General features: G+C 40.2%; 1 protein-coding gene across 11 annotated transcripts in view; it reads right to left on the bottom strand.

Moving 5' to 3' along the window:
• Pam (peptidylglycine alpha-amidating monooxygenase) overlaps window positions 1–15,668 on the bottom strand; it is a 287,147-nt gene that overhangs the window by 113,291 nt on the left and 158,188 nt on the right. For all 11 annotated transcript variants that reach the window (XM_050153468.1, XM_050153470.1, XM_050153469.1 and 8 more), the window contains exons 4-5: window positions 11,279–11,336; window positions 1,493–1,580 (exon numbers count right to left, since the gene is read on the bottom strand). In XM_050153468.1, coding sequence (XP_050009425.1) covers window positions 1,493–1,580; window positions 11,279–11,336 — 146 coding nt within the window. The remainder of the gene's footprint in view (window positions 1–1,492; window positions 1,581–11,278; window positions 11,337–15,668) is intronic.

Genomic DNA, 15,668 nt, shown 5'->3' with positions numbered 1-15,668 from the left:
AAGTTTTAGCGGTTAGCATCATTATAACATCATCCCCGCAGGCAAGGTGAAGCCGAAGCACATACAAAGAGCTTATATTCTTTCTAGCTAGTTAATAAATTCCAATCTAAAAGACTATACTGCTAATTACAAAAGGAATATTTTTTAAAGCATACAAAGGGTGCAATTTGTAGAAGACTCAGAAATGACTGTCAAAGAATAATCTTTCAATGTGGAATCTTACTTATAAAAATTTGCTAAAGAGATAAAATAAAAAATGTTGCTATCAAAAGGCATTAGCTGCTATTTTTCTAATTCCGGTCAGAAATGACTGTCAAAGAATAATCTTCCAATTTGGAATCTTACTTATAAAAATTTGCTAAAGAGATAAAATAAAAATGTTGCTATCAAAGGGCATTAGTGGCCATTTTTTCTAATTCCATTTTTTTATATAAACCTAGTCACATGAGTTTGGTTCCTATGTGATATGCCCATTACATCAAATAACTTAAGCCTATTAACAAAGGCTTTGATGGCACTTGGTCCATGGAGATTTCCACTAATTGCCTTGTGCTTTTCAAAGTTCCAAACACACATTACGATTGCTTATTATCAAAATGACTAGAAAGCCGCTACCGCAAGCCTCGCCCCAGACTACTGACTATCAGGATACACTGAGAAAGGTTCTTTGGTCGACAGGATTTTGTAGGAGCAAGACATCAAAACAAACCCCTTCTCAGTGTACGGCCAAACAGGGCACTCACTCTGGACTGATAAACACTTCACAGTGATTCCGATTGGCGGTGAAAAAACATAGGAGGCTTAGAATGCATTGTTATTTTCAGACTTCACAGATCGTCAATACACACTGAAGAACAAAATGGAACGGAGCACTGTGGTCCTTCCCCTACGTCATCTAGCACCTTTCTGCGACTAGCATTTCATAACGGCTTACTGATAATCGTGGCGCAATAGGAAGACTCACCAGAGTGATTAAAATCATTCCTAAAACCACAATAGCGCCATCAATAAACATCGCACAGCAAAGTCAAACAGAAAATATCAGGACTTTGGAACCGGACATTTTAAGACATGCCTGTACTCCAGGCAGCTGATTCCCTGAGTCAATTAGAAAACTTGACATTCCAGCTTCTTGTCTGTGAAGTTTGAATAAAAACGCTTGCTTTGCAGAGAAATTAGGGTAAAGGAAATGATACATACAGACTATGTAGCACAGTGCACGGGACAAAAGAAATCACCATGAACAGAACTGCCATGCTTTCGGGAGTGCAACCATGAACTGCACAAAAACTGATATCAGAGTATCAGTAATCTCAATTTCCATGCTCCATAGGGACATTTAATCAGTGACAAAGGCTGATATTCTCCACAGTGGACTGAATTATTCGGATAGCCACATGATGCCAACGAACAGGGGTATTCACGTGTTAATCAACTGCAAAGCCCTTACACAAATCCTTTTAGAATCTAGTGTGAGCCCACTAATCCTTACCAGTAATTTCCAGTGGACGAAGGCATATTGCATCCAAAAAGTAGCATATGATGGACTGTATCCATGCTGGCACGTGGTTTGAAGTCAACTGTCACGAGAAAATGATACACAAGTGTGAATACAAGTTCTACATCGGTGTGGCACCCTCACAAGGGACTACATCTTTGAACAGTTTGGATCGCTATATAACCATGATGCTTTGATGTGTCAATGGCAAAATGCCCCGATATTTGACATTCTTCAAGATGAGTATGAGTTAATAATTTGATGTAGGGATATAGTAAACTACGGCACATTAAAAAGAGAAAATAAGAATTAACAGGCTGGCAAAGACTGCTATTAACACGCACATTTGAAAATGAACGGTCCCATTTAAGGCAGTGAGTGCATTATGCTGGCAGAGTGTGAATGCTCCAGGCTATGTTATCCACAATCTATTTCCTTCCCACTCGGCCGAGTGCTGTGTACCAGAAACCCTGCACAGTGGTGTAGTGAAACAAAAGGTACAGCGAGCAGCGAAAACATGAGCAGAAGGATTCATAACGTATCTGTATCACCTTAAATAACAACAGCAGTCATTGTGCAATGCAACACACACACACACGCACACACACACAATTTCCTGCAGAAACAAAGGTCTATGTGCAAATGTATCTTTATAAAGATATAGAAATAAAATTTTATCCGAGATGAACTGAGTGCACTGGCTAAAATAATACTGATATTTATGTAATGGTCTGTCTCTTTTCCTTCCAGAATCAGCAGTGGATGATACGACAATAAGAAAAAGGCAGTGCAGAATACAGACATTTTCAAAGCTGTGTTACCAATGGCTGATACTGAACTCTGGCTCCCATTTGGAAGGGACTGCTGTCCCTTCTTGTCCTCACTGACCATGCTACTGTGATGTAGCAGCTCATGTGTCACCAGTTCATACAAAAACCCTAAGTTGTCTAATGTCAAGTGTGTCTTAAGGTACCTTTTGCCTATTTTTATTTGGCGCTGGGGAAAAATAAATAAAGCATCATCTTTTTTTTTTTTTGCTAAAATACATACAGAGGCATGAGTATTTATTGAATAAAAACATTCTGCATCAGACTGTGGCACCAGATTTTCTGGCAGGTCAGGAGGCACGAGGCACATACTCTGGGCCACCCAATTTACAGTTTTCACAAGAGACCAGAAGCATTTTATTCACTGCACTGTAAACAAAAATTTAAAGCTTAAAAACCAAATCATGGGGCTTTCATGGCACCACTTAAAACATAACAAAGAGGCTGCCTAGAACTCGGACTTAACTATCACCTGAGGCTCTGCTGTCGCTAAACAAAGAATACAATGGAACTGGGAGATTGAAGCTGTTTTGGACATAAAGAATAAATTGAAAGTTTCAACAGCTGGTAATTTGTCACAGTTTGTTAGCAAGAGAAGCAGAAGATAGAAAAGGGTGTCTGCTTGTTCTGGCCACTCTCACATGATGGACAATGCTTCCTTGCTCTCTTCCAGAATCTTCCCGGGAACCTCTCTGGTTCCTTTTTTGTCAGAAGCAAAACAAAAAAGTTTTAAGGTATAGCAGTTGTCATTATTTGTCTTTTATTCAACTTAAGTTTGCGTTGGTATAACATATAATTAGTAATTTTATGTTTCATAATTCTAAAATTGTATCACTCTATGGACATCTATACTTTTAAAACTATTTTTCTTTTCATTTGTATGAGTCTAATGAATAGACGCCACGTGTTTTCAGTTGCCTACAAAGGCCAGTAGAGGGCGTGAGACTCCCTGAAACTGGACTTTCAGGTAAACTGCCCAACTTGGGTGCTGAGAAGGGAACTCAGGTCCCCTGAAAGAGCAAGTGCTCTTCACTGATGGCTCCTTTCTCCAGCCCCTTTTCTGCACTTATCCTCCCATCACCCCCCCAAAAAAATGTAGCCATGACAAACTGTGAATGGTTTTCAAAAATGAGTCTCATGCCTGGTCTCTTGTATAACCTGTGTTGTTTTCATCCCCTTGGATTATTTTACTAGGGAGTAGCAAGTTTTCTTACCATTGAATCATTGCGAGACTTTGGTTAACAACCAACAAAACTATGTGTAGCTTATTCCAGGAATTAAGGTTTTAGATCCCTGACAATTTGAGAGTCGGGCATCGGTTAAACATTCAGGTGTACACAATCAGCAGCGTTGGAACTGTGACTCTTGGGGACAGGCGGGCAGGGAGGGAGAGAAATATTGCTTCGTGGAAGTCACTCACAGATTAAATGCAGAGCTGTGTGGTGGCCAGAGTAGGAACCTTGGAGAAGGCTTGGGACAAAGGGACAGAGAAAGCCCTGGGCTGTCAGGATTCCTTTAGAAAACATCAGTCGACCGGTTTTATATTAATGCTATGAGGGCTTCCCTGAGAAACAAGGCAAGAACACTGCCCTGCCTTTTTTTTGCAGAAAAAGGTGAGTCATCAGTAATTCTCCTAAAAAGATGCAGATGAGCATCCTGAAGGCAGCAATAAGCTCTGCCTGGGCTTTTTACAAAGAGAACAATGGGGGTGCCTAGGCATCTGCTTAAACCCCAGGACCTTCTGACACCGTGTGTTCAGTAAAGCGCAAATTCTCCAGCCATCTCTTTTAAAACCTCAGCCTGACATACTTCCTTACATAGTACTTACTTGCTTTACATCAAAGCTTTACTAGCTGTAAGTATGGTTTTATTTCTAAAATGAGAAATGTCTATTATTAAGCAGTTGCAAAAGAAAATTCCACAGTTCCAAGTTATAAAACTTATACTAAAACAAATAAAACCATCCCACCACAGCCTTATTCTTCCAGAGTCATAGATTCATCCCGAAATTCAAGATGTAACTTAAATGCTAAAGAAATTATGGGCATAAGGTGAAAAACATGACATCCTTTTTCATAGTCTAATGAAAAATATACCTAAGTATTTTTATAATTATAGCTCAAACTACAGTCCACTGCAAACTGAAATGAAAAATACCTCCAGCTGAAAGAAGTCATATTGAAATGTAAATCTCAAGCAAACAGCAGATGCCTTACAATAATGCAGAGCTTATAAAATTCCACCTAAAGGCAACACATGGGCAAAGAGAGTTTGACAGGTTCATTTCCAAGGCTGGTTTCATATATTTCTATAGTCCCTACTTCCTATAGAAATGCCAAGGCTCCACCCCCTGTGCATAGGGTTAAAGTCCACTGAACAGAAGACATGCACGTGATTTTGGAGATCTCAGCAGAACAAGAAACAAAGTTTACAAACATAAAATCCTATCTTCAGAGAAACCGCTCCCTTCCTCCTCATCCCCTGACGTCCTATCACATGCCAAAGAAAGAAAGGATGCCAGGGAAAAGGAGGAGGGAGGCAATAAAGAAAAAAGTGCCGGGTGAGTGTACTCTTCCAGCAGGCAGAACAAACAAAACCTTGGAAGGGGGGCATCACTCAGAACACAGCCTCGTGAGAATGTAAGCGAGTACTATAGCTGATTAGATAGCAAGCACCATCAGTCTTCCAGGTGGGCAATAAGATAACAGTGGTTTACTGGGAAATGATGCTAACGGTGAAGGCCTCTTGATGTCTCTGAGCAGGGAGAATTGTGTAGGTAAGCCCTGGGGACTAACCACCTTGGAAGGAAAAAGACTTCAAAGTAGTAACTCAGATCTATCAATGAAAGGAGGAAGGTGACAGAGAAATGAGCAGGTAGGAGGACTCCCCGAAGGGCGATGTCACCCCAACTGAAAGACAGTAGTATGTGTGGGAAGAACATAAAGACAGACAGACAATGAGCTCTATTTCTGGAGCTCCAAGCAAAGTCTGTTTTAACTGCATGAAGTTCCCGGGATATTTATAGCCTCTTTTAGCTAACATCAGTTTGCAGCTGGGGCGGTGCACATTTCCAAGACTGTGACCCGGGAGAAACTTTCATTGAACACTCAGTTTTCTCTCCATTTCTCCAAGTGGATTTCCAGGAGGTCTAGGCCTACATGTCAAACTGGATACATCGAACTCCTGAGTTGGAAACGCTGTGAAGAACACACTCAGCCTAGAGGAGGAAGCAAGGACCTGGAAGATTTCCATGTACATATAAGCAACACTGTCCAAATGGACATGGCTACATTAGCTTTTTTTTTTGCTAAGGTTGTGCAGTTGAGGAAAACGACCAACCTTAGATATTTATTTACCTATCGGACAGAGTCGAGTGTGTGTGCATGTGTGTGTGTGTGTGTGTGTGTGTGTGTAAAACTATTGGTATACCCCTTTTTTAAGTCTGTTTCTATTTCTTCCCAGTGGGATGATTAGGTATAAATAATTGGCTTTAGTATACTACGGATATTACTTGATGCTGTCAAATAATTTTGTTCAGCAATACTTTTCAGCCTGGGTTATAACTCAGAATTACCTAGGGAGTTTGCTAAAATAATGTGGGCTTGGGTTTTAGTCCTGGGGTAGAAGGTTTGTCTATCTTAGGTGATCCTAATTACAGCCACGCCTTTAGTCGTCGACTAACACAGTGTATACATTTTCAGGTTTTGGTTAACTACTCTTGGCTCATTTTAGATTGCTTTTGTCTTTTAACTTTACAGAGTAAGGTTTCTCTGCGAATAAAATTGTAAAACAAGTTCTAAAGATGAAACCCGAGCTTTCCTACTTGCCCAAGTAAGACACTCCTACAGCTTCGTCCTAGATGGTGCCATGTTTCTGGAGGAGAAGTAGCCAGAACACACATGGAGTGGCTTTGGATTGAATCTGTAGCTACGTTAAAGAGCCGAGACACTGGAAGTTGGTCACCAGCCAAAGGCTTTTTCTGCCAAGCCTGACAAATTGCGTTTGGTGCCTAGAACCCATATGGTAAAAAGAGCTTCCAGAAGCTGCCCTCTGACCCCCACCCAGGCATCACAGTGTCTGCCCCCTCCAAAATAAAATAAGTAAGCATATGATTTATTATATTAATATTCTAGTGATTCAAGCCATGCTCAACAGAACTAGGGAAGTATACAGCCTAAGAAACTGAGCAATATGAAGTGTTATTGGAAAAGAAATCCCCCAGTTCTTAATATTACTCCCTTAAGCATTTCTTCACACGGACTAAATAAAGATTACACTTCAAAACTGCTGCAGAGAACTGAAGAGGGCTTGTTCTGAAGAGTAATTTAAACGTAGGAGCAGATGAACCTTAATGCCCATAATATTTCAGTTAAAAAAAAAAAACACAGCTGTGAAAGTCTCGGCGCCACAGTTCTTTGATGGCGTGTGAGAGGCCTGCAGCGTACCTTAGCGGTCTTCTGCCGGCTACCCAATCACATAGGGCAATGCTACAAATCCTATACTAAAGGACTTTCCAATGAAAGACTTTTACACAGTAAGCTTAGTAGACAGTTGTCATTAACGCTTATCAAGATGGACAATGATGTACGCTTTATAACAAATCTGTAACGTAGTTTATGGGGGCTGTCAGCTGCTGTTGGAGAATTCACCAAGAAACACATTGAACATAAACTGCAATTGCAATAATCCTGATGAACGAACAAGTCCAGTATAAAGAAGGAATTAAACTTCCATTCAAAACTGCCTTTCATGGTAATGGGAGAATGAACAAAAGAATCAACAAATAGATTTTATCAGCCAAGCTGTAAGACAGAAAATGGCATAAGCAACATTAAGTTCTATTTTTCTATGTTATTGCTTTAGTGGTCCTAGATTTACTTCCTACAGAATGAAACCTATATTCCTGTTCCAGCCTTTTAAGGACATTCATAATACTGGGCCATTTCCTACCTCAGACTTGAACACACTAACACTGTACACACCCTCTGCACTCTGAAAGACAACCTAGCTCCCCAGCTTTTACACTTGCCAACATTCATCGTGTGGTACCCTTGCCAGACACACGCTTAGTTCTCATAAAGCAGTGGTTCTCAACCTGCGGGTCTTGACCAGTTGATGGGGGTCAAATGTTAGGTATCCTGTGTATCAGATATTTACATCATGATGCACAACAGTGGCAAAAGTGCAGCTATGAAGTAGAAATGAAAATAACTTTATGGTTGGGGTCATTGCAACATGAGGAACTGTATTAAAGGTTGCAGCATCAGGAAGGTTGGGAACCACTGTCTCCTCGGCACTATGAGCGAGTCTTAAGTAGAGCCGTGTGGTAACTTGTCCCTCATCATGCAGTCAGCACATGGTGAAGGTGGCATTTGAAGACAGCGGTCTAGCTGCCACTCACTTTTAACCACTTGAACATCTCTTCTCATAGCTGTGTTCAGTGAGTTCCTTGGTGCTCATTCTGTGTGGCCCCTGTGTTATTCCTCACCCCTGTATATATGCAAATAGGCCAAATTTTCAGGCCCTGCTCAAAACTTGCCTACTTTCCTCTTGGGAATTTCCCCAAGTGGACTACACTATTGTATTTAATTAAAGACTTCCCTACAGTTAGATTTACAAAATACAATCAACTGGTTCCTACTTCCAGTCTTATATTTCTTACTACCTGAGTGAAGTCTAAGAGCTATCAGGTATAGTCATGTCAGAAACATGGCTGTTTTGGCAGCTAAAGGATTGAGGACATTCAAAAATATCCTGAGAAAAGGTTCAGCGACAATGTTCACTTCATAATTAAAACTGAAAAAGTGAGGCTCTATCCACTCACTTGAGACTGTTCACACCCTTTGCTTTATTTGTGTTTTCAATGGTAGCTTTCACTAAAGAACACCAACAACAAGCTGGGAGACCTCCTGATGGTGCCCGTTGGAAGGCTCTCAGTATTCACCTGCGAGTCAGAAGGCTATGGACTTTATGTTGGATAAAATTCTAGTAAGGGAGGAGGAGATACCCAGTCATCTGTTTGGAATCAGAAGGTCATAAGGACATAGGTATGCACACACGCTTCTGGTTTACTGTTCTCAAAGCCACAAAATGTGTGTCCAAGCACTGCAGCTTGCTAGACCTTGGGTTTGCTGGCACAGTATCTGGTGGTTTTTGTACAGCACCATCCAAACCAGACCATTTCTGTAGTTTTCACCTCTGCGGAAATGCTGTTTAAGAAAACTCACATCTGGAAATATTCTATTCCAACAATGCAATTCTGGAATAGGGGTTGCGTGACATTCAATGTAAGGGCCCAGGGAGAAGAGAAGCAATGATTCATTACATTAATTTCATTTATTTTGAAGTTCAGCTACGGTTTCCTCTATTGCACAGAGTTATCTGATGGGTAGGGACCTGCCATCATTCACTAAGGAAAAGACACATTTATTTACTGGTCACCCACGTGAAGGGCAGCAAGTGGATGAAGATGACAGTCAAATTTCCTGGCTGAGTGAGCAGCTGTCACAGCCGATTCCTCTGAGTGTCTGTGAAACGCCTCTCAGACAGCACCACAGTCAGTGGTCAAATGCAGATTTACCCTAACTCTCTCTACGCACATCTTTGACTTCTTCTTATAAACAAAAGCAATGTTTTAGAAAGAGGTCTAATTTTGTTCCCAGGAGCCATGAAACTTAAGAAGAGAAAGAGCAAACAGAACAAATAGCAAAATATGCTATAACCCATATTTTAAAAAAAGGAAACTAAAGAAGAAAATCCAACCTAGTGTTGCCAATGAGTTATGTCAAGTCTTACTTATCAGAAGAGATAAATTCTGAGATTAAGAATCTGGAACAAGACACAAGAAAGTACAGAGATCGTCCGTCATCAGACCCCATTAGAACGGGTTAGCTCCAGTAACACACAGCCACAATGACTACGCTGGGACTCTCAGATGGTACATCTAATCACCAGTCACCATGAAGTGCTGGTACCCAGCTCCTTCTACAACTTATGCCTTTGTAAAAATGGTCAGTTGGTGTTAAGAGTTGGCTTTCCACTTTATACTCGGAATGGGCTACTAATGAATTTTGGTGACAGGCTACCTGCTGGATTCACCTTGATAGAAATCATCATTTCCAACAGGTAAGAAAATCTATATGCATGAGATCTTTCCAGTAATAAAAAAGGAAGAAATGGTAAAAAAAAATGTTAGAAGACTGGGTGACGGCCTTGGAACTGAAAGCAGTTTAATCTTAGAAGAGAGATAGCTACGAAAATAAAGACATGTTGGTAGCCTGGTAACAGCACAGAACTTCATGGATTGCCCATGAGTTCTCAGTTGCTTGACTGAATATACTTACTTGTGCTTCACAACTTTAAATTATGTGAAAGTAAGCACATTAATATTATGACAGGACTAACACATTTCAGGGCATATTTATGGTCTGAGAGTGACCAGCCCTGAAAACCACACGCTTCTCACAGCCTCCAAACACAAAGCACTAACTGTTAAGGTGAAACACTTAATACTGCTGTGACCTATGACAGCTGTATTTACACAGGTGTGCGGGATGGCCATCTCCATAAAGCAAGTGTGACAAGGAAGGAATGAAAACCATCCCTAAACTTAAACAGAGCAAATGTAATACTGGTGAAGAAAAAAAAATCCATTTTATAGGTAAATATTTTTCTCTCCTAGGCAGCCAACACGAGGATATGAATGAATATATTTTAAGTTACATTTGGGGTTATTCAAAAAACTATAATTAGGACCTTAAGTTGTTTTTTTATTTTTAAAGTTACTCAGTTTAGCCTTGGGGGAACACTGCCTTTCCTAAGCCTATTCTGGTTAATGTCCAACTACTACACCAAAAACCCTTCAGGCAATGTTCAGCCTGTCATGATGTTTTTCTCGGAGAGCAACTACTGAGCAATTCTGTACAGAGACTGTTGTTGCAGGGTTGTTTTCTGCTGTCGTTATTACAGACAGAGTGCAGGGAGAAAGAGAGAGAGAGAGAGAGAGAGAGAGAGAGAGAGAGAGAGAGAGAAACTATGTGCAAATGTGGCTTTGCAGGTCTATAATGGACATTCCTGAGGGAAGCACCTCATGAAAATTCATTCTCAGACGGCCTCATGACTACACTGTCCACATTTTAGTAATCACATAACAGCCATTGCAGGCAGTCCTTGAGAAAATAAGTTGTATGGGACCAAAGTACAACTCTTATTACCATTAATGTCCGAACATCAACATTTTAAGCCAGAAAAGAGAAGGAGAAAACAAAAAGAAAAAAAAAGAGCACTAATAATGTGTCAATCACTTGTTTTCCCTAAATATTAAAAGTCTGACATAAGGGATCCTTAAGACCATCGATATGGGAAAGATGGTGCTTTGTCACTTCTAGGTGACAGAAAGGCACATCTGGGAAGGACAGTCATTTAAGAGTCTCCTTAGCCAACAGTGTAAGTAAAAGAATGGACCCTCCTTCTCTATCTCCGATCTTCTCTTCCACGCTCTCTCCCTTCTTTCTTCTCTCTGCCCTCTCTTCTTTTCCTTTCTATTTTGTCCACCTACCTGTCTGATCAGTAAAATATTACATTTCCCAACGTTGTTTTTAAGTGTACTCTATTTATGACACAGACCATCAGGTAAACAGTTTGGTTAAGCACAGAGGAACTGAGAATCCAGCTACAGACAGAAAGCCAATACTGTACAAATGGGACCACACAACACTGGTGACTATTGACATCTTCACGCAACTCCTTCGCTACCACCGCTCGTGCATCTCTCCGGATACAGTTCGTAATCTTGTCTCCAGCAGCTGCCTGTAGTTTCTTTTCGCATTAGGCATGATAAATGCATTTTGGAAACTGACAGGGGAAGATTAATACACTCATAAGCACCAAAGAGAACCTTTTACTGATTTCAAATTGCTGTTCTCCCGTCCCCCACTATCCAAAGAGTACTTACTCACGAAGGCTTCCTCCTCCACAGGCAGACGCATGGCCATGCAGAAGTATGTGTCAGACTGTTAAAAAGAGAAATAAACAAAATCCATTTTAAATGACTAAGAAGATTGAAATGATTACTACGGAATGCATGGCTTCTAAGACTGAAGGGGAAGCATTCACTCCAGCGAGGTGAGAACGCCTGCCGAAGACTGGGCAGTACGTTCACAGAAAAGCTGAGTCTGAGTATCTTAGAGATACTAAAATGTTTTATACCATGCTTTCATAAACAATTTTGAAGCCCACTTACAAGGGTCATCATCCTGAGTGATACTTCTAGCATGGTCACAGTTAAAAGGCAACATATTACATATTAGACACTTTTCTAAAAATATGTAAGACACATCTGAGTTGAAATCAGGATGAAATCAGAACTGCATCAGAGGTAGTTCTGACCACCTTTGCTATCCATCAAATTAAGTCATTTCCTATATCATTTTATATACGCCACAAACATTAATCACCACACATCTTAACAGCAAAAGTTGGTTTTAGATAGAATGTTGCATATGGTTATTTCCTTACTTTAAATTTTCATGTTATTCATTGAAGAAATCAACATAATCTCAAATTAGTCTTCCTTTCCCAGTAATTGTTCCTCGATCAAAATGATCACTTTTCCTCTTTTAATATCATTGACAGTAGCATCAAACTCTTCAGTGAGCCAGGTGTGCCAGTGTATGCATATAGTCCCAACTACTCTGGAAACGCGCCAGGGGGGCTGAGCCCAGAAATTCAAACCAGCCTCCATATCGTATACCCTTGTTTAGAAATACCCTATTTCTAAACAAGAAAGAAGTGAAACGAGAAATCGAGTAATAAAAGCTTGAACCGGAAGACAGCAGGCCTATGAAGAAGACCTAGCTGGAAATCTGTATGCAGTGAAGTGTGTGTTATGGCTGATACGGACATAGTTGCACTCAGTCAATAATTCATACTTCAGACATTACTATTGCAAAGTGCCAGAATCAACAGACCCCAGCAACGTGGATGCAGATCATCTGAGTGTCTCAAACTGTACAGTTAGCAGCTAAAAATCGTGCATGTAACCTTAATTTCTAACCCCTGTCTTAGGAAACAAAGAGGTTGGAATACACAAAACAAGTATCATAAAATTTAGAAAATTATGCAGGTATGATTTGGTCATTGTTACTCCTTTTCTTTATGACATTTTTTTTTTCAGTTGGGAAAATAGTTTCACTTGGTAAAACCTCTGCTCGAAAATGTGTGGTGAAATGTTACAAGTTGCACAAGACAGCCACAAAAATGCGGGAACAAGGAGCTTTGTACATAGATCCTGTGATACATACAGAGAAAACAGGGTCTAAGCATCTTAAAACCATGAATAATCATGTCTAAAATTATTTATAAATATTATTGTAAAGTTCAAAAATGATATTATAAAATAACTACTGTCTTAAAAACAGTAACCTTGGTGTTCTTTTGTATTTTACCATCATGTGATTTTAGAACCTACATTTTCTGTGACTCCTATGACCCCTGCTGCTATTTCTAGAGTTATGCTTTGATACCTGTGTATCAAGCACGAGTTAGTGTTTTCCTACTACTGTGCTGTTTAAAGCAATAAAATAAGGTAGACAGACAGGACCGCTCCACTTTAAACTGAGGAAGGCGAATCATGAACATTTATTTATTGAGGTCTTACTACATGTCACTGTTTTTCATAATTGACTCCTCTCAACTTCCAAGTGCACTGCTGTATCATGGGCACGGTTATTACCCCCACTTTACAGACGGGGAAACTGAGGCAATTCAAGGTTTTAAAATCTCTGAAATGTGTTCTACAGACAAGACTATCCCTTTGATCAAATTCTAGTCATGCTCTTTGGAGACTTCTTCTTAACGACAGCTTTAACCTTCAAAAGCTTCATATTCTCAGTTCAAACCATGTTTCTGACCCCTCCATATAAATACACACAAGAGACTTGCTAAGCCACCAACACAAGTTTCACAGCTTCAACTCTGCACCTCTAGAATGACTCCACCATTTTTTAAGAGGCCTGCTTCACTCTGCAAACAAAAATTATTGTCTGTAACAGCCTAAAGGTAGTACACAGGGCTAGGTGCCTAGATGCCCATTACATCAGTTACTTTGCAAAGGTTCCAATTCTGCTTCCTTCCTCTGACTCTTAAGATGTAGTCTACTATCTCTAATGGGCTTGTGACATTCAAGGAATATTGCTCAGCTCCCGGTGCCCCACTCTGCCCCATACTAAGACAGCCTGTCATAAAGATACAAAACTCCTGATTTTCCTTCCAGTTATGCCAATTAACAAACTCTGGTGGCCGAGGTCCAGAGGCAAACCCTTCTTATAATCATCGGCACACCCCAAACTTAAAAGGTTGCCTCCGGTTTTGTCCTGGAAAGGTTCATTTCATCCACAGTGGTTAAGTTACCCCAAGCAGAGTCTCAAATGAATAAAATCTGTTCTTCGCACTTGAGCCTGTATCAGGCCTTGGAAACCCATGAGAACAGTTAGCTGCGATCGGAATACAGTTCATCTAACACATCACAGATAACCCAAAGCGATGTGACAAGTACCAATTCGAAAGCAAATATAGCAATAAGAGCATGTTAAAGAAGTTGAGCATGTACTTATAACTGAAAGCCCAAATGATTAGGATGAAATGCAAATGAATCCAAAATTCCTTTTAAAATTTGGGAAAAACTGTTGGTGTTTTACTCTTTTGGTGTAATCCAGTTCAAGCCTACTGCTGAAATAGGAAAGATATTGAGTTAAAGGGACACATCAAATTGTGCAACCCTATTCTCTTGATAAACGCTAAATGCCAAAATGCAATGCATGAAGATTTTTTATAGATATTAATATACAAAATATAGAAAACTACTGTTAATATCAGATTCATGGTGTGATTTATTCATCTTACCCGCTGCTCAATTTAAAATTAGAAAAACTTGGGAATGTCTTTCTCTTATGAATTTACATTCTTAGATGGTAGCTTCTTTTGTCATGAAAATGTTTACATTTCAGCTGCTTATTTCCTAGGCTGCTAAAGTCAATCGCAAAGAAGATAAGACAGGAAAGGAAATAAAAGTATGGGGGAAGAAGGGAAGAAGGAGAGACAGATGCAGAAAAGGAAGAGAAAAATGGAATGAGACAAAGACAAGCATCTTAATTATTTTGGGAGAGCGAAGACTATAATGAGTTCAGCATCAGTGTTGACCATGAACCATCATAGTCTGATCTTACTTATAACCCCTTGTTGAGATAAAGAGTAATTTCTGTATGAAAAGAAAAATATATGGCTTTTCCTTAAAACTGAGCTCATTTAAAAATACAGAATAGCAAATCAATAATTTGCCTTCAGCTGAAAGCTCTGAAAACCACACAGTTCAATAAGATGGGGGAAAGGGCTGTAATAAAAAAAAAATCAGGATGTTTTGTTTTGGAATATACTGTTACCATGATATGTTACTTACAACTAAGGTAAGAAGAATCCAAAATCTACATAGAGAATGCATCACTTTCAGAGTGCAACTGGACAGACGAATGGGAAAGGATGATTCATGGACATCTTCAGCGGTCTCAAGGTCGGCAGAACATGAGTGCACATATTCTTTACAACGCTATTTGTTTTATTCTCATGAGTGCATTGTGAGAAGACTTAGCAGACCGTACATCACCTTATTTTTTTTTTTTAACAGAAAAGTCACTGTGCTGATCCACTTAAGGCCACCCAGGTAGTTAATGTTGGAATAGAATTACAAGTCTTCTAGTTCACGCCTGAAGAACATCAGAGATAATGGGGTATAGTTCTTATCATTTTCATTGGGTTCAATTTTAATCTATTTAAATCTGTGATTGTGGCTAGCCTTTAAAAATCTAATGGTTCTCCTTTCTATAAAGATTAAATTGGGGTCTCAGTAGTCCTCATTGTCCGCTATGTTTAGCGAGACCGGTTTTAACCCAGGCTTTTTCAGTCGCAGGCCACCTGGCCTTGGTGAGTTCCCAATAGAACATCCCCATTGTCTCAGTGTGTGGGTGCACCCCTCGCGGTCCTGAGTTCCTTTCTTGTGCTCTCTCTCCTTGTGCTCCTGATTTGGACCTTGAGATTTCAGTCCGGTGCTCCAATGTGGGTCTCTGTCTCTGTCTCCTTTCATCTACTGAGACCCCAAGAACAATGGCAATGGGTTTTTGATCCTACTGCACTTATTGGTTTTGTGGGAGCCTAGGCAGTTTGGATGCTCACCTTACTAGACCTGGATGGAGGTGGGTGGTCCTTGGACTTCCCACAGGGCAGGGAACCCTGATTGCTCTTTGGGCTGACGAGGGAGGGGGACTTGATTGGGGGAGAGGGAGGGAGGCAGC

This window comes from Alexandromys fortis, unplaced genomic scaffold (assembly GCF_014885135.2).
Source record: "Alexandromys fortis isolate MF-2015 unplaced genomic scaffold, M_Fortis_MF-2015_v1.1 scaffold_61, whole genome shotgun sequence".
NCBI classification, from domain to species: domain Eukaryota; kingdom Metazoa; phylum Chordata; class Mammalia; order Rodentia; family Cricetidae; genus Alexandromys; species Alexandromys fortis.
This window is presented reverse-complemented; position numbering and strand designations above follow the sequence as displayed.